Source organism: Trifolium pratense, linkage group LG1 (genome assembly GCF_020283565.1).
Source record: "Trifolium pratense cultivar HEN17-A07 linkage group LG1, ARS_RC_1.1, whole genome shotgun sequence".
Lineage (NCBI taxonomy): Eukaryota > Viridiplantae > Streptophyta > Magnoliopsida > Fabales > Fabaceae > Trifolium > Trifolium pratense.
The window spans coordinates 47,696,857-47,716,048 of record NC_060059.1 but is presented as its reverse complement, the minus strand read 5'-3'; the positions used below and the strand labels follow the sequence as shown (position 1 = coordinate 47,716,048).

At 32.5% G+C, this 19,192-nt stretch overlaps 2 protein-coding genes across 3 annotated transcripts; both read left to right on the top strand.

Moving 5' to 3' along the window:
• The first annotated feature begins 4,703 nt into the window (after window positions 1-4,703).
• Window positions 4,704-10,886, top strand: LOC123902105 (probable CoA ligase CCL10). Its single transcript, XM_045951763.1, has 6 exons — window positions 4,704-6,045; window positions 9,409-9,604; window positions 9,907-10,052; window positions 10,216-10,283; window positions 10,391-10,493; window positions 10,600-10,886. The coding sequence occupies exons 1-6, from the start codon at window positions 5,029-5,031 to the stop codon at window positions 10,720-10,722; spliced, it is 1,653 nt and encodes a 550-aa protein (XP_045807719.1). The 5' UTR covers window positions 4,704-5,028; the 3' UTR covers window positions 10,723-10,886.
• Window positions 10,887-12,001: 1,115 nt separating this feature from the next.
• Window positions 12,002-14,231, top strand: LOC123899666. Of its 2 annotated transcripts, XM_045950874.1 has the most exons (3): window positions 12,002-12,342; window positions 13,634-13,726; window positions 13,942-14,231. In XM_045950874.1, exons 1-3 carry the CDS (start codon window positions 12,274-12,276, stop codon window positions 14,014-14,016), a joined length of 237 nt encoding a protein of 78 aa, XP_045806830.1. In that variant the 5' UTR covers window positions 12,002-12,273; the 3' UTR covers window positions 14,017-14,231. The 2 variants fall into 2 exon arrangements, with proteins under 2 accessions (XP_045806830.1, XP_045806820.1); XM_045950864.1 differs by lacking the exon at window positions 12,002-12,342 and having other exon boundaries at window positions 12,971-13,726.
• The last annotated feature ends 4,961 nt before the right edge of the window (window positions 14,232-19,192 follow it).

Below are 19,192 nucleotides of genomic sequence, written 5' to 3'. Positions count from 1 at the left end.
AAATAACATTTTCAGAATAAATGTTCAAAACAAATTTGCATTTGAAACTTTTATAAAAAGTTTCTTTATAATTTATTTTTACACAAAAATATATTACACTATAAGAATCTATTTAAAATCAGAAAACAATAACAAACAGGCCATTATTATTGCTTGTCAATTTTATCTAGTTGAGATTGCTAGGAGATAACAAGAAATTTACATCAAAATGGAAATTGGTGCAAGTATTAGTTAAGATTATATTAATGATGATTTTAAGGTGTGTAGTTTAATTTTTTAAGTAATCAATTTTGTGTTTATTACGACTTAAATTTTTGTGTGCAATATAATTTTTGTATTTAATTTAAATATGGACAAAACTTACACGCATTTCCATACATGCTGTAACGACCCAAAATTTAGTATTCGTTATTTAATTATTTTATTACGCGAGGGCGTGATTTATAATTAAATTATTAAGCGGCGAATAATCACTTAACGAGAACGTAAGTTAATGAGCGAGAAGTTATGTTGTTTGGGCCTTTGGGCGTGGAATAGGCATTGGGCCTAAGCCAAGTGGGCTTTGATCCATGAGAATAGAGAGAGCTATAAGTAGCAAGTCAACCATGAATAGTCTCATAAGTTACAATTCCATGAGAAGTTCAAGAGCTTAGCTAGGGCAAGGAGCTCATGAGGGAGAGGAAGAGCTCGTGGGAGAGAAAGAGAAGAGCAAGCTTGTGGATTCGTCGAGCTAAGGTACGAGAGTTAGATTACATATTCGTGAGTGATTCGAAAGAGGGGAGGATGTCGATTCCTCCATTCCCAAACTCTTTCCACTCTATTTTCTTGTGGGTTTTGTGGGTGATTTTCTTAATGGAAAATGGATTCTTTTGATCCTAACATGTGTAGTGAACTCATGGTAGATGAGGTAAACAACTTTGGGGAGTTGAAAATGGGAATATGTAGATGTTTGATCAATGATTTGCATATTTTGATAAACTTGCTTAAAGTGCAAGAAATTGACATGATTTTGATTGTTAGAGGTATTTGGATGTTTGGAAGGGATGATTAATGTTCCTTGATACCATATATGTTTGGAATAGCTGTTTATATGAATTTATAACATGTTTAGATGAATTTTTGAGTTGATTTGAGGTTAAACCGCCTTAGATAACTCAAGAACAGATATTCTGTTCTGGTGTGGTTCGCTAAGCGACCAGGAGTTCGCTGTAGCGAACAGGTTCGCTGGATCTCGCCGAAGCTCGCTATGAGCAGGTGGTTCCCGGGTGAGGTTCGCTTAGGCTCGCTAAGCCTTCGCTCAGCGAATAGTTCGTTGAAGCTCGCCAAGTCTCGCCAAGTCTCGCCATGAGCAGGTGACTTCCTGGTGTGGTTCGCCAAGTCTCGCTAAGGCTTCGCTTAGCGAAGGCCTCTGTGACAGCAATTGTTGTTGATGTTTATAAGTGTAACTAGGCACTTGTAACATGGTTTAAGGGTATCCTTACATGATTGTTGATACATGTTGATACTATTAATGCTTATTGTTGATCGTTATATGATTGATAAACGTGTATGCAATAAGTTGTAGCTTAAAGTGAGCAATGTGATGTTTTATCATTAATTTGCAATGATAAGAGAATGATGTGTGTTTTATGACATAAGTGTAAATGAAACCTTATGTGTATAAAAATGGTTATGCAGATAATTATCATGTGAATAATTATGATTGGAGTGATAGGATATTGTGTTATCCTAATGTGTTAGATGTTGGAATTGTGTTTCCGCATCAGTGAATGAATAGCTTCGAGCTAGATAGCGTCATGTATTTGATGTGTTTAAAAGTAATCATGCATTCATGAATAAATTGTGATATTGGAATCATGTGTATTCCAATAGAGTAAATGGACTATGTTTTCCAAAAGTGGCCGAAGATGGGATTATGTTATCCGAGATCTGGAGCCCATATCCAAACATGATATAAAACTGTGTGACTCCTCTTTATGAGTGAGATGGTTGATGATAACCGAGATCCGACATGATTTTAAACTGTATTGATGATGATCCTGCATGATCTAAAACTGACACCATCCAGCAACGATGTAAAACTGAATGAGATGGTCTAAGTTGGCCAGCATCCTGCATGATGTAAAACTGATGTAGAGTCCGTGCATGACTATAATCTGAACAGTCCGTGCATGACTATAATCTGAACAGTCCGTACATGACTATAATCTGAACAGTCCGTCATGACTGAAATCTGAACAATGTAAATTGGTACCACATGCATTAGTCGTGTCTAGGGATGACATGACATTGGATAATTGGCATTAGATGCATTAGGGTAAATGCACATGTATTTGATAATTGTTATGTGACATTATCTAATTGGATTGTAATGTGTTTTCCGTATGTGTTAAACTTTGGTATTTACTAATTGTTTAATACTGTGATTGTTGCCATGTCTTGGTATAAGTGTAGAGTCCGTCATGACTATAAAATGAACAAGCGTAGAGTCCGTCATGACTATAAAATGAACACTTTGGTAGTGTCCGAGAAGACGTGAAACTATATGATTGGTGTGTTCGTAAATGAATGATTAATTGGTAGTCGTATTTGACGATGTATGTGCGTGAGTTAGAAATGCATGATAGCGTGTGAAGTGTGTAGTATACTACTTACACTTATATTTATGTTTATGTTTTCTAACTCTCTGCTTTGTGTTAATTGCTGGACCTTTGGGGGTCCAGGTTGACAGGTTATATGTTAGCCTCGTCCGAGTGCAATGGTGAAGCTCTGCTCTGATTGAGACACGGGAAAAAGGGGTTTTTATATGTATATGCATGTAGTCCTCTTAGTATACTCTGTTGGTCTTAAGCTTTCATTTGAAAAGTATCCGTTTTGTATAACTAATAACGCATCGTTCGATGCGAGGTTTTGGTTTTAGTTCATTCGAATATTTTACTAGATAAATGTATTTAGTATTATCTTTGAATGAAGTTTGTGATATTCAAACCAGCGCTTTATAATCATATTTTCAATTTTTCCGCTGCGTATTTTCGAAAAAGATTTTATAAAGGCAGAGTTAATTAAATAACGGGTTTGGGTGTTACACATGCATTTCTTACTTTTCCACTCACAAAAAGGTGGTTATTTGTGTTTTTTCATTTTGAAAAAATAAAAGAAAATTATTTTTTAATAAAAAAAACTACCTCTTTGTGAGTGAAAAAGTAAGAAATGCATGTATGGAAATGCATGTAAGTTTTGTCCTTTAAATATTCTAGTTTATTTTAGTGGCTCACCCATATTTTTTGTCTTAGTTCCATCACTGCCCATTATAAGTCCTAATTTTCATCAAAATGCTGATTTTGAGATGACATAAAATATGCATGATAATCCTAGCCTTTCCCCAATTATTGTGCAAGTTTTGGAATTCATATAAAAATTTGGTGTATGATGTGCTTTTCACCCCAAAGCTCAATATGATGTTAAAATTATGTTTGAAAGTTGTTATTGAAATGTTGTGATGAACTAGGAATGAAAGGGTCGATGTTAAAAATATTTTGGACTTGAAAAATGCCTTGAACATTGATTTTCCGGAACCATGACTTGAGTCGTGATGACCTCAAGATACATGAATCGAGTCATGCAGTTTAGGATACTGAAATATTTATTTATTGGATCCATGAATCGATTCACAACATCCCTCTGCATTTGTGAATTGATTCACACAGTACGTCAATATTGTTGGGCAAAGTTATGTTGTGAATATAATTGATTCAAAACCTCTCTTTTGACCTGGGAATGGCGTAGAATATAATTAGTTTTTACGATGTTTAATAGATAAACATAGAATTATAAAGGACTTGTAAGTTATAATTAGTGTAAAACTCCCTCGGGACACAATTTAAGCAAAAATTACTTTTTAGGTTTATTGAAAAAGTAATGAATCTGGTCAATAATATAGACTGAATATATTATTTTTTCAATGAACCTAAAAATTGGTTTTTACTTATAATTGTGTCCGAAGGGAGTACTCTTAAGGAGTTTGTGATTAATAGGGAATTAAGAAAACATAGAGAACTTGATTTAATAGTTAGTTTTCCACATAATTTTTTTTGGGTCTTGTTAAGGGAATGTGTTAAAAGTATCATAATATAGAAATTCTATATTTAATAATGTAAAAAATCTAATACTTAAAGTTAAAATTTATAGGCTAAATTGTACTTTTGACCTCTAATTTTTACAAACTTGCGATTTTGGTTTATTAACTTTCAAAATAGTAATTTTGGCCTCATTACTTTCACAAGCTTGCAATTTTGACCCGCTAATCAAGTCAACCCAAATGTAATAAGCCATGATGACGTGACATATGAGTCACTATCCATGTGACAAGACATGGGGACGTGGCAGAGTCACTTGCCGCATGTCAACGCTATAATTTAATTACATCAATTCTATATTACATCAAATCTATATTTTTTATACAAATTTAATTACATAAAATCTATACTAGTATGAGGAGTACTGGCGACACACTCTCTAGCACACACATCTCAACATTCTCTTTTACTCGTTAAAATTCATATGAATCTCATAAAATTTATTTGCGACCCACATTTTCCTATGGACCTATATACATTTCAACCAATAGAGTGAATTGAAAATTTGAAATGCTATATTAAAGAATAGTATGTTCCTAGCATTAACTAATTTAGAATAGTGTATTTGAGTTGAAGATGTGTTAATGGTGTGAATGTGTGCAAACCAAAGCCACATGCCATATAGCATGGGATTCAACGCTGGTTTTTGGCAGTAATTCAAACAAACAAATTCATAATGATCATGAATCCATTGACTTATTGATGATAATTGCCTGAAGGATTGGATCCACGATGAGACCAATTAAGAAATATGAAAGTCAACACTTCTCTTCCTATCAAAAAAAAAAAGAAAGTCAACATTTCTCTTCCAATATAAAAACCATATCAAACTTCAACACATTATACAACACACTTTCTTCACACACAGAAAAACTCATTACACAAAGTAACAATGGCCAAAAACTGCTTCGACCTCAAAACAATGACATATTCTTCACCCAGACAATCCATCCACCTTCCAACTGACCCCAACCTCTCCCTAACCTCCTTCCTCTTCCAATCCACTTCTTCCCTCGCCGATACCATCGCCATTGCCGACGCTCACACCGGTGACTCCCTAACCTTCCGCCAACTCAAAATCGAAGTCTACGCCCTCTCTCAATCCTTGCTCCGCATCGGAATTCGACAAGGCGATATCATTTTGCTATTCGCACCTAACTCAACACGCTTCTCCGTTTGTTTTCTCGCTATAGCTGCTATAGGTGCTATTGTCACCACCTGTAGTCCTTTGTATACCGTCTCCGAACTCTCCAAGCAAATTCAAGACTCCAAACCCAAACTCGTTGTAACCGTATCCGAGCTATTCGACAAAATAGAAGAATTGAATATCGATTTACCTTTCATATTGCTCAACGATTCTTTGAACAAGTTCGGTTCTAGGTTTTTGAACTATGATGATCTGATCGGAGATTTTTACAATAGCTCCGACGAGATTCCGGCGAACTGTGTTGTTTCGCAATCCGATGTGGCGGTGATTCTGTACTCTTCAGGTACCACGGGGAGAAGTAAGGGAGTGATGTTGACTCATCGGAACTTCATAGCGACGGCGGTGGCGGGAGTGGCGGATCAAGACCGTTACGGTGAGGGGAAGAACGTGTTCCTGTGTTTTGTGCCGATGTATCACGTGATGGGATTGGCGGTTATAACTTACACACAGTTGAGGAGAGGGAACACGGTGGTAACGATGGCGAGATTTGATCTGGAGAAGACTTTAGCGGCGGTGGAGAAGTTTAGAGTGACGTATTTGTATGTTGCTCCACCGGTGATGGTGGAGATGATCAAGCGGCGTGACATTTTGAGCGGTTATGACTTGTCGTCGCTGAAGCAACTTGCCGGCGGTGCTGCTCCGTTGGGGAAAGATGTGATGCAAGAGTGTGCTAAGATTCTTCCGCAAGTTGAAATCATTCAGGTACGAGCTATGTAAAAAAGTACACTTTCAATTTCTGAACGATTTGTCATTTTTTTTTTAAAACAAGAGAACTGATGAATGATGATAGGGGAGCAATTGAGTAAGGTCCAGCAAAAGACCCCACAAAGGGATAATAATTTGCAAATAGGACGATTCCTGTGGTCCTTTATTCAGTGCCATCAAGACAATCCTCATCGTTGGATTGATAATTTTTTTTTATTTAATTTAATCATTACAAAATTACAATCTGCATTTTTTTTTAGATTGTCGGGTCTCCAATGTGGTTTCTCTTGATCGTAGAGAGAAGTCTATGGTCAAAGACTTCGTGAAATTTTTCATATTAGACTAAACAATTTCAATAATTTGTGAACCCCCGACTACTATAGTTGCTAAATTCATGCGGGCAGAAGATTTATAGTTTTTGATTTAGATCATGCGGTTTAAAAATTAAGTAAATACCGATCATCTATAAAAACTAAAAATAAAATAAAATCAAGGGTTAGATTTAGATTGCCTAGATTAAATAGTCGCAAATCAATTGTTTGTGTGAATGTGTGCAATCAATGAGGAAAAGAATTTGAGTTCATAATTTGCATATATTGAATCATGTCCTAAAATCTGACTATTTTATAATTGTTTGATTTTGGTCTCAAAGTTTCAAATTTTCGATTTTAACTTCAAATTTTAAAATTTTGTCAAAAAAGAAAAACTTCAAATTTTACAATTGTTAGTCTCTCATCGACATTTTGATTGAAATGGTTGAAGTGTCCTTTTAAAAACATTTTTTTTGAATATCACATTAGCAATTTTCAGACACAAAATTGTAAAAAAAAAAATCTTATAAATTCTTTTTTTTTTCTTCATATTAAAAAGCATCGCAATTTAATTTTAATAAATATTCAAAATTTTCCGAATTTCTAAATTATCATCAACAAAGAAATCTAGATCAATTAGTGATAACCTCTTAATTCTTTTTTTTTTTTGTGAAGTTTAATTTTTGTTTGGGATTTCATGAGTTGAGAAATGGAGAGGATCCTAACTCGGATTTCATGGGATTTTAAAAGACTTTTTTATGACAAAAAAATCTTGAGGTATTCAATCAAGACTTTTAAAAAAGTTAAATAAATCTTGTGGTATTCAATCAAGACAAATAAGATTTTTTTTTCATGGCAACAAAATCCGTTGGTATTCAATTGAGATTTGTTCCTACTTTTAAAATGTCTATTGGTATTCAAAAGTCTACCGATTTTGATAATTTCTTGTTTGGAATGGATTTTGAGAGACTTTTTAGTTGAAAATACACTTGACAGACTTTTTCAACAATCTCACCAAAAGCCTTGAGACTTTTTTGAACTCTCCAAGACTTTTTACTTTCATCTGTATCAAATTTCTTCTTCTTCTTCTTCACAGTTCATCATCACTGCACCCGGTTTTTTTTTCTTTTCTTTGTTCACTTTTTCAACAATCTCCCCAAAAGCCTTGAGAATTTTTGAAACTCTTCAAGACTTTTTACTTTCATCATCATTATACCGGTTTTCTTCTTCTTTACCTATCAAATATGTTTTTTTGCAAAAAAATATTTTAACAAATTCTACATTTTTTTTACAAAGTTTTGATTAATTCCAACGGCAAACAAATTTTTTCATCACACATTCATCTGCTTCTATTTTCCATCAATGGTGGTGGTGATAACCTTTTTATTGGTGATTAGAAACATGTACGTAAAAATGTACCAAAAAAAAAAAAAGAAACATATACGTAAAAAAAATGTAAGATTTTTTTTAAAATCTTTGGATTCCCAAAAAAATATAATTTCTTTTATTAAAATTTAAGTTTAAATAGATATTGATTGACAAGCCATTTCATATTTAAGGAATCATTTTATCATTATATAAATTTGGCTTAAATGCAGTTTTGGTCCCCCAAGTTTCACAATTGCTTGATTTTGGCCCCCCGCGTTTCAATTGCTTGATTTTAATCCCATAAGTTTCACAATTGCTCGATTTTAGCCCTCCAAATTTCAATTGCTCGATTTTGGTCCTCCAAGTTTACCCCCTTTTGCATTTGCTAGCCCCCGTTGAACTTTTTGATTAAAAATTGGTTATGTGGCATTTTTATATTAAATAAGTATTTAAAAATATATAAATAAATTACAAATTGTTTTTTAAAAACTAAATTATAAAATATTTTTTTTATTATATGTAGTTTATAAAATAATTTTGTTATATAAAAAAGTAAAAAAAAATTATGAACTATTTTTTAAAAACTTTGTAAACTTTTTTTTAAATAAAAAAGAATTATTAAACCTTTTATTAAAAAAACAATTTTTAAAACATTTTTATAAAAGCAAATATTATTATTTTTTAATTTTTTTAATTAAAACATATTTTAATTTTTTTTAAAATGTCACATAAGCAATTTTTAGTCAAAAAAATCAACAGGGGGCTAGCAAATGCAAAATGGGGTAAACTTGGGGACCAAAATCGAGCAATTGAAACCCGGAGGGCTAAAATCAAGCAATTGCGAAACGTAGAGGGTTAAAATCAAGCAATTAAAACGTGGGGGGCCAAAATCAAGCAATTGTGAAACTTGAGGGACCAAAACTGCATTTAAGCCCTTATTAAATTTAGATCACTAAATTATCAAAAAATAAATTGATCTAGAATTAAGAGGTTATCACTTATCAAAATAAATTAATAAGCAAATTGAATTAACTTATCAAATAATATCAAAAAATAAAAACTGGGACATGACTTTTTTTTCTCTTCCTATTTTTTTTAGATTTGGTCCACATTTAGTTTCATTAATATTTTATTATTTAATTCAATTTGCTTATAGCTTATTAATTTTTCAGCTAAATTTTTATTTGAAAATGATTAAATATTAATTAAATATATTTCTTTTTATCAAATCCAACAATTATAGTTTGAATAGCCCCTGAATTTCAAAAAAATATAAGACTCAAAAAGAAAAAATTATAGCTTTTCTTAAACGAAATATCAGTGTTTGAAACAAAAAATTATTAACTTCACATATGTTATTTCCTCTTCTTATTTTTCTTAGTGTTGGTGGTGATAACAACACATACAAATTAGGAGGGAATATAAGTTGATAACAATATGCCGCAAAGAAAATAAAAACTGGGACATGACTTTTTTTTCTCTTCCTATTTTTTTTAGATTTGGTCCAGATTTGGTTTCATAAATATTTTATTAATTATTTTTAATTATTTAATATATTAATGAGTTGTAATGTTTTAATTGGTCGTGCCTAATCATTAATGCTTAGGTGATGACTCACCTACGAATTTCTCTATGGCCTGCGTGATGGATTGTGACATTAATGAATGATGTTGTGTGACAGGGGTATGGCATGACTGAAGCATGTGGACTTATTTCCTTTGAAAATCCAAAGGAACGGGATGGAAACTTTATTTCAGGTTCAACTGGAACATTAGTTCCAAGTATAGAATCCCGAATTGTTAGTTTGGAAACATTGAATCCCCTCCCACCCAATCAAACAGGGGAAATCTGGCTACGAGGACCTACTATGATGAAAGGTAGGATTTACATTACTTTAATTTGTTTTTCATAAGTTCATTCACTTGAGAATTGAGATAATCATATTCGAAACACAAATATTAAATGTGAAGTTGCGGACAAACTCTCCTAATGGAAATTTGAATAATCCCCATTAGGTTTACTTGTCTTTTAAGTTTGACATTTTAAGGGCGAATTAGTAATTACATGGTCATGTTTTCGAACAACTTATAATTATATTTATATCTATTACTTCTTCTATTTGCATTAAAATTAAATTGATTTTGATTAAAATTTTATATTACATGTTTTTCTTTTTCAGGATACTTTAACAATCCAGAAGCAACAAAATATACCATTAATGATGAGGGTTGGATGATTACAGGCGATCTTGGTTATTTTGATGAAAATGGACAGTTATTTGTTGTGGATCGAATTAAAGAGCTCATCAAGTGTAACGGGTATCAAGTACGATTTTCCTTTATCAGATAATCAAAGGATTTGAATTATAAAAGTAGATACAAATTTATAACATAACATATAATCATATATAGATAGAATAATTAAGAATGTGTGTGCAGCACCAACCTAATTAGCATGATGCTCATGAAATATACATTTTCATTATCAGGTGGCACCAGCTGAACTTGAAGATTTACTAAAATCTCACCCTGAAATTTCTGATGCTGGGGTGATCCCGTAAGTCATATTGTCATGCAGAATTTGTATTCATTATTTCCACTTATGAGCATTTATCGAAAGAAATAATATTGACTCATGGATACATGGTGACAATTCTAAATTAGATCCCCTGATGCCAAAGCTGGTGAGGTTCCGGTGGCTTATGTTGTTCGCTCGCCCAATAGCTCGATAACCGAAGTAGACATTCAAAAATTTGTAGCAAAACAAGTAAGTTAAACTATATTCAGATAAACACCTAGAAAAATACTTTATCAAGAGCCGAAGTAGGTTATATTTTGGATATTATCTTTACATGTTGATTCATTTTGTCCAGGTTGCACCATACAAAAGATTGCGGCGAGTGAATTTTGTAGACAAGATTCCAAAGTTACCCACAGGAAAGATCTTAAGAAAGGATCTCGTAACTCTTGATCAACAAATAACATCAAAGTTATAGTATGTTATTGTAATGTCTTGGGATTTCTATTGTGAAGATTTTGTATATCTATCGTCATTGCATAACATGTATCAATGATAATTAAGATATTGTACGGTAACCAATTATTGCTATGTTTTCTGGTTATAAATAAAATAAAATAAATGGAAGATACACTCTTTTACACCGATATTCAATTAAAAGTCATCATTTTTTCTAGTAAATTTATTTTGTAACCATATTTAAAAATAAGTGCAAAATGATCGATTCTTATTGAATTGGTATTTCAAGATTAATTCATATAATCTTATGAACTGATTCTTACTGTAACAATATAATCTAATAAATTTACTTGAAAAAATATGAATTGGTATTTCAAGATTAATTCATTTTATTTTTAAATGATTAAGAAATGAACAAAACTAATGGTATTTCAATTCTCCACTTAATTTAAATTTGTATTCACTTTATACTTCATAAAGCACACAATAAATCCTAAGAGTCACTTAAGCAACAATGTATTGGTCCAAGTGGTAAGAATTTTTTGCCATTTAAGCAAATAGTTTGGTGTTCAATCCACGACTCTTTTGTATGGAAAACAATCGATTGAAAAATAGTAACTCGCGTTGTGTATCTCACATTTCCTCAATAGAAATTAATTACTATTAATCAACGGTGAAAATTTTGTATCTGAACAAAAATTTCAATAGCAATTCAAATTTTAAGACTTCTAGTCGTATAAAATAGGCAAAAATACATTAGTGGTCTTTTATCATATTTCTTTGTAAAATTTTAGTCCTTTATTTTTTATTTTTAACATATAGGTCATTTATCTTATTTATTTGTAATATTTTTAGTCCTTTATCTTTTCTTTTTCCCATTTTATTCCTTTATCTTTTGTAATACGCACATATAAATAAACCTCATTTTATTTATTTGGGGTTTAAACCTCATTTTCTTTTCTTCTTCTTTTTTATCCCAAAATTCCCAAATCAAACCCCAATTCATGTTCATCATTTTCAAATTCTCAATTAAACCCCAATTCTTATTAAACCCTAAATTTTCCAAAATTCATAAAATTAAAATCACTTCAATATAAGGAAGTCAGGTGATTTTTTTACCAACACTACTACACTTATGTCATTTAGTAATAGTATTGGCTAACATTTTTAGTAATGATACCTTTACAGTAACATTTCAAATAAAATGTTGCATTGGAATGACTATAATTAGCTTTTAAATATTTTTTAAATTAATATATCCCAAAACGCACGTCTTAGCCTATACCTCCCGATCTCAAACGAAGAAGCAACACAATCCCAAATCGCGTTCTACACTTTCTAAAATTGTGCTCTCACTTTCTCCCAAATCACGCTCTCACTTTCTCCCAACCTTCCTCTTAATTGTGCTCCCCTTCAAACGATTCACGATCTCAGTTTCACACTTTCTCTGTCAAACGATCTCACTCCACACTTTCTCCCAATCGCAAACGTTACGCCACTTAGGGTTCACAATCACAGCTCGCAAAATCTCTATTGAATTCGATTCTAAGTCACAATCACAACTCGTAAGATGTCAATCGCAACAAACGTTTTCACGACCGTTTTTGCCGTCAAATCGCACCTCCTCAAAACCTATTTGGTGAGTTTTATTCTGATTCAATTGCAATGTAATAACAATTTTGCATCTCTAATTGGTGACTTTTGTTTAAATATTTGATTTTGTTAGATGAATTTATCACTTGCATATCACATGTATTTGTTAACCAAATTAGAGAGTTAAATAAGTTATGCACAAAGTCTTGTTTGATCTGGTTATTAGGTTGATCTTGCTCTCTATTGGATTGGATGGGAAAAAGTTATGCATATCGATTGTTATTACTGACTAATTTTGATACTATTTTGTTATGATAAATGAGTTGAAATTTAATAGTTGTTTGAAAACAACAGTGAGATATTATTTCAGGGTTCTCAGCTGCTAGATTGAGGGAAATTACTTAAATTAAAGGACTCATATATTATTAGCTCCTTTTGTACCTGAATTAAAGGACCTGAATTTACAGGATAACTAAACTGTATATAAGGGTACCATGTAGTTATAGGATTACCATTTTCAGTTTTGAGGTGTTTCCAACATAGTATTAAATATGGTAGTGTAGTGAAAATTTGATCAAATATCATTTTATTATTTTTGTGCAATCATCTTATTAGATATGGTAATGAAGTGTATCATTTGTTCCTAGGTTGAAGCTTGTTTAACATTAATCATGGACAAAAGTTGGTTAGGTGAGAAGAGGTCATTCATCGGGTACTTGTATGGACTGCATAATATTATTAAGTTTGCATTTCATACCATACCACAAGAAAATAAAATTTTATGTCCTTGTAAAAATCGTAAAAATTGTAGTTGGGATAATCGGGAGGATGTTTTTGAGCATTTATTTTATGATGGATTTAATGCAAGATATAAGAAATGAATTTTTCATGAGGAATATCTTCAAGAAAACCATTTGATAAAAAACATAAATATAACTTACACGATGATTTGGATATGTTGCTAGATGATATTTTAATTGCGACACAATTTATGGAAAATGAGTTTGATGATATTTATGAAGACAATGATGGTGAAAGTTTTTACGAGGATACATCTAGGTTTGACAAATTAGTAAATGATGTCAACCAAGAAGTATATTCCGGTTGTAAAAATTTTACTAGGCTATCAATCACTATCCATTTAATGCATATTAAAAATCTTCATGGTTAGAGCAATGTTGTCTTTTAATATCTTGTTACAACTTCTAATAGAATTGCTTCCTGAAAACTCTTGTCTACCATCAACTTTCCAAGATTTCAAGTTTATCATTAAGTACTTAGATATTAGTTATGAGAAAATTAATGTTTGTCCTAATGACTGTATCCTATATCGGAAGGAGTTTGAGAATAAAAACACATATCATAAGTGTGGTGCTTCTAGGTATAAAGAACGCGAGGTTCCAAAATCTAAGAGAAAAGTATCTTGCAAGGTAACTTCACTTCTCATTCTAGCCAAAGTTTTGAGATATTTTCCTTTATATGCAGAGATGTTGTATTTGACTGAACTTTTGTTGGTAAAAAAAGTGACTATATTAAAAAAAAAAGGGTCACGGTTTAAACATGTTGATTTGCTTAACAATGAACGGAAATTCATTTGTCTCTGTTTGATGTTGATTTGCTTTAAACATGTTGCTTATGTTTTCAGGCCATGAAAAAAAGGATGAGTGATCTTGCTCAAAGCTTAGGAATGCCACCGGGGTTTGGTGATGGGTTGAAGTGATGACAGTGAGGAATGAAACCTCAATTATGGATTAGCAATCTTGTTTATACAGTGAAGATGGAGTTGCAAAAATGTTATTAATTCTTATTTCATTGTAACTACTGACAATCTAGCATGGTTTGGTGATGTTATAGACTCTTTTTGTCTCCTCTAGTAATGAATCCTTATATTTGGTGATTCTCAATGTTATTTTGGTCCAAAATTATTGTACTACATGCCATGTGTACATCACTAAAGTTGATAAACATGTTCTTGATAGAACTTTATGATTTGTGAAGATTAAAACTATGAATACAAATTAGTAACATTTTTGCATGATACAAGAAAAGATTAAAGTTTTCCAATGTACAAACACAAATTAGTAACACTTTTGCATGTTACAAGAAACATAAATCGCTAACATTGTTTTAATGTTGCTAATGGTAAAACTCCAGTGTTACCTCTACCAAAAAAAAAAAACTCAAGTGTTACAAAAGATATAAATCGGTAACATTTATCAAATGTTATTAATGGTGCTCTGAAATGTTACTAAAGCTTTTTAGTAACATGGGTTTTATGTAACACTTGATAAAATGTTACTAAATTGAATTAGTAACATTTTTCAAATGTTACTGAATGTCATACTTGTTGCGGTGCAAAATGATGTAGTTTTTATAGCATATTACCACATAGGTGCAGTTTTAAAAAAAATTACCAAATGGGTGTAAGTCATCGTTGACATGTACGACTTACACACCGCTTCCTTTTTTTTTAACTTTTAAGAAGAATAAAAAGTCATTGTTGCTATGTACGACTTTGATTTTTCTCAATTTTTTATTAAAAGTCGTCACTCACTACTATTGGAAAAAGAAAAAAAAACTGGTCGGTCTTTATGTTTTCCCATGAAACTGATAAATATAATTGAGAAGATAAAGATGTGTTGAGAATTGTTCACAGCATATAACATCTCAAATCAATTTATCTAGACTATCGACAAAAGGATACATAACTCAATCGATAAACATAAACTTTCATTACAATAACAACATCTGTTGATAATAAAAGTTATCAAAGGTAATCACTTAAACACGTCAAGTAGAAGCAACAATATGTATATAAATTGTCAGAAACATGAAATCATACCTTTATAATCGACAATGTACGTTTTTTTTATGGGATTGTTGAAAGAAATTCAATATTCAGAATAACATATTTTTGCTACTTGTAGTTGTGGGTTCAAACATATAACATTATACTTTGGATTGTTCTTCAATATATAATTTCTATGATAAAAGTTATTTGTTGTCTTGTAATATTTATGATTGTTGTCAATTTTACTCCCAGGAATCATATTTCCAGGAAATAATAATGGGAACTTTATTCCCAGGTATTTTAGAAAAAACATGTTTGGTTCATATTAACTACATTCATAGGAATTATTGATAAAAGTGGGTAAAAGAGAAGTTATTGGAAGTTATTTAAAATGTATTCCCATTTTCATGGGAACTTTTCTTTCCCACCCATTTCCTTGGGAATAAAATCATGGGAATAAGAGAAGTTATTGGAAGTTATTTTATTCCAAGGAAACTTCATATCCAGGAATAATTTCATGTCAACCTTGTAACAAACATAGGTATATTTATTCCAACCCATATATTCCCAGGAATATTATTCCTAACCTTGAAACAAACACCACCCCCTAAGTCTTTGGTTCAAATACTAAAATTAACATAAAAAACACAAAATAAATAGTAAATATTCTATTTCTTTCTTTTCCTTCTCTCTCTCTCTCTCTCTCTCTCTCTCTCTCTCTCTCTCTCTCTCTCTCTCTCTCTCTCTCTCTCTCTCTTCTTTTTCTATTTTTTATTTTTTATCTCGTCCTCTACTCTACTGCAAAAAGTGTTCTCGAACTTGTTCTTCACTTTCGTAAAGCCTGACTCTCTGTTCAATACCTCTCTCCTCAAACTTCTGATTAATTCTGGTAATCATGTCTTCATAAGCCAGAATCGTCGCACCATCTGTTTCTGATATAATATCCAACATTCCTTTGGTGAAGTACGACATTGCCGTAATTCTACCCTCATGAATATAGTAACCAAAATGCGACCATTAACAACTCTTACTGGAAGCCAACAATACACCTAGATCTCTGCCAGTCGGGATCTCACCAGTGAGAGGACGAGGGTTACGAACTCGATTGATTACGCGATTACTAGAATCGATTCGCTATGCCGCTCCTTTAATCAAACCAGTTGAGTGGCAACAATCAAAAAGAAAAGCGAAACGGGTTCGTTGAGAAACACACTCAACGATTTGTCTTATCGTAATATTAGTCATATGACGATCTACTAAGTTCATGCCTTCAACAAAGTTTGTACTATTTGTGTTTGGTTCGGCAGGTGCACGACTTCCATGACCACTATGATAAAAAACGCCAAGATCACCAGGTGTAGCCGATTTTACCATTTCGTGGAGACGATAGAAAACGCTCATAGTGATTGGAATATCCTCCTCGCTGGGTTTGGATTGATACGTATCACCTGGATTATGATCGTTCAAGCTAACAAATTATCCGATAATATTTTTGTTTGCGTTCTGATTTCAAATAAACAGTAACATGATTTTGACAGCGATGATGTCCATGTTTGAAACAGATGGCGAGCAAAGTTGTAGCTTCCATGACGATTGATAGCGAGACAAGGTGTTGGACAACAAGTACGCGATGATAATTCAGCGAGATTATGTCATTGTTTAAACAAAATCAAACATGAGTGAAACAAGTTAAAAATATAGAAAATATATGAATGAACCCAATTAAAATAGAAACACTAGCATAACATCAATAATTAGTTATCTGTTTTATTCAAGGAGGTGGCATGTCTTTTATGGAGGTTCTCTTATTTAATATTTGAGAAGTGAATTTTTATCTCATATGCTAAAAGCAAACGGTATTGCATAGTCACACGATGCTGACTACATTCTCTTCAGTCCAACAATAACCTTGCTTAAAGATGAAGAATGAAGAATTAAAATTGTATAACCATAGAGAAAATCTTATTAATTTGAGGCAATGGATCCATTAGTAAAATTTGTGAACGAACTAGATCAAAATTATCATTTAAACCACTAAGAAAACGAATAGCGCGAAGAAAATCATGTTGAGATTTCGCGTTACCTACTATAGTCACACAAACGCACTTACGAGGACAATTACACACCGGTACAAGAAGATAAGCTTCAAGTTCTTCCCAAAGTACCTTGAGAGCAATGAAAAACTCCGAAACGTATCTTAATCCTTGTTTTAGGCTGTAAATCTCCACTTGTAACTCATATATGCGAATGAAATCACCACGTGAAAACGTTCCTTCAATTCATTCCAAACATTGATTGCGTTGTCAAGATAAACAATGCTCTGAGCAATGGATTCTTCTACCGAATTCATGATCCATGAATGCACAATCATATTGCAGCGAGACCACGCCTTGTAGCTTGGATCGAACAGATCTGGTACCTAAATGGTACCGTCAACAAAATTGAACCTGTTCTTCACACCGAGAGCGCGACACATAGAACGCGCCTAGGCATGATAGTTCGAATGCGTGATAACAAGTTTGATGGACACCGAAGCAGGTCCATCAGAAGGGTGAACATGATACACATTCCCAGGGATTTGTGAAGGATCTTGTGGAGGTTGCACCGGCGGTGCAACAGCTCTGGTAACGGCGTTGCGAGCCATGGAAGAAAGAAACAAAGGATGAAAGAAACGGTTAGAAAACTGTTACGGTTGCGCAACAAAGCTTATTGCTTGATACTATCTCAAATATGGTAAAGAAGATGAGATAAGATGTGATTCATAGTGAAACCAAGAGAATTGTATTGAAGTGAAAATGAAAATTGTTACAAAGTGTTGTAGTTACAATGTCCTTATATACAAGTGATTAGACTCTAACTGCCTGCTGACGTGGCGTAACTAAGTTGTCTAAGGACTAAACTACGATACATTCTCCTTATGACTCTTATTGTGGTCACTATCTTGTGATTCAAGCAGCTCAGCATCGTTAGCTTGCGACTCAAGCAACTCAGCATCATGTTGTTCTTCATTTGTATTTTCCACATTTGATACGAAGGATTAAAAAATCGATAAAACAAATTGTAAAACACACGCTTTCATTTATTTAACTGATATGCTTAGAAAAAATTGAAATATATAAGATATCAGATTAAATAAATAAGTAGGGTCAAATATAAATTATTTTATACGACGGTATACTATAAACTTTTTTCTTTTTAAGTTACATTAGAGGATTTATAAAAATAATTAAAAAACACTTATGCCAAACAGTGTTACAAATTTTTTAAGGATATTCTTCATTTTTTATCCTTTCCATTTCCTGAATTGTTATACTATATTTTGAAAATATAAATGCAAAAATATGACATTAAGTAAGTTTAAATATTTTTTATATACTCCAAAATATTTAAAAACTTTGATATCTTAAAAAGTGAAAAAAATAGAAAATAGAGAGAATTCCAACAATATATATTAAACTTAAGACTTAACTAGACATTTGGTCCCTTCCGTTTCTTTTAGGTTTTAATTTGGCCCCTTACGTTTAAAAAGTATCAATTTGGCCCCTTACGTTTATTTTAGGTTTCAAGTTAGTTATTTCCGTCAATTTTGTCACATGTGACAGCCAATTTGCATATGTGGACTGACACGTGTCACTTGGACACACTTACAAGTGTATTGTTCTGAAATTCCTGGCACACAGTTAGACATGTGTTGATCAAAGTGTGTCAACACTTGTCCGTCACGTAGTAGACATATGTTGACCAAGGTGCGTCAACACTTGTCTATACACAGAACACAGAACACAAAATAATAAAGACAGTAACGTAAATAACACACAAGAGTTGTTAACCCAGTTCAGCCAACCTGCCTACTCTGGGGGATACCAATCCAGGAATGAAGTTCACTATCAGCAGTATTACTTCGAAGCTAAACTCACCCGTTTACAACTCCTCACTTAATCACTACCCAATGACACTTCTACCTAGGAACTCCTAGATATGAGACCATGTCCCAATTCCCACCTTAACAACACATTCAGCGTTGTTATCAACTCAACGATCACGAATGGTGGAGACACACTCCTATGAAACTAAGATTTACTCTTGCTTAAAAGCTTACGAGCAA

Excerpts from the sequence above, each read along its gene's own strand:
- LOC123902105 (XM_045951763.1), top strand. The coding sequence starts at position 5,029 with ATGGCCAAAAACTGCTTCGACCTCAAAACAATGACATATTCTTCACCC. Across the intron at positions 9,605-9,906 it reads AGGACCTACTATGATGAAAG|GATACTTTAACAATCCAGAA; the intron begins GTAGGATTTACA and ends TTTCTTTTTCAG. Across the intron at positions 10,284-10,390 it reads TCTGATGCTGGGGTGATCCC|ATCCCCTGATGCCAAAGCTG; the intron begins GTAAGTCATATT and ends ATTCTAAATTAG.
- LOC123899666 (XM_045950864.1), top strand. The coding sequence starts at position 13,460 with ATGGTTAGAGCAATGTTGTCTTTTAATATCTTGTTACAACTTCTAATA. Across the intron at positions 13,727-13,941 it reads AGAGAAAAGTATCTTGCAAG|GCCATGAAAAAAAGGATGAG; the intron begins GTAACTTCACTT and ends TTATGTTTTCAG.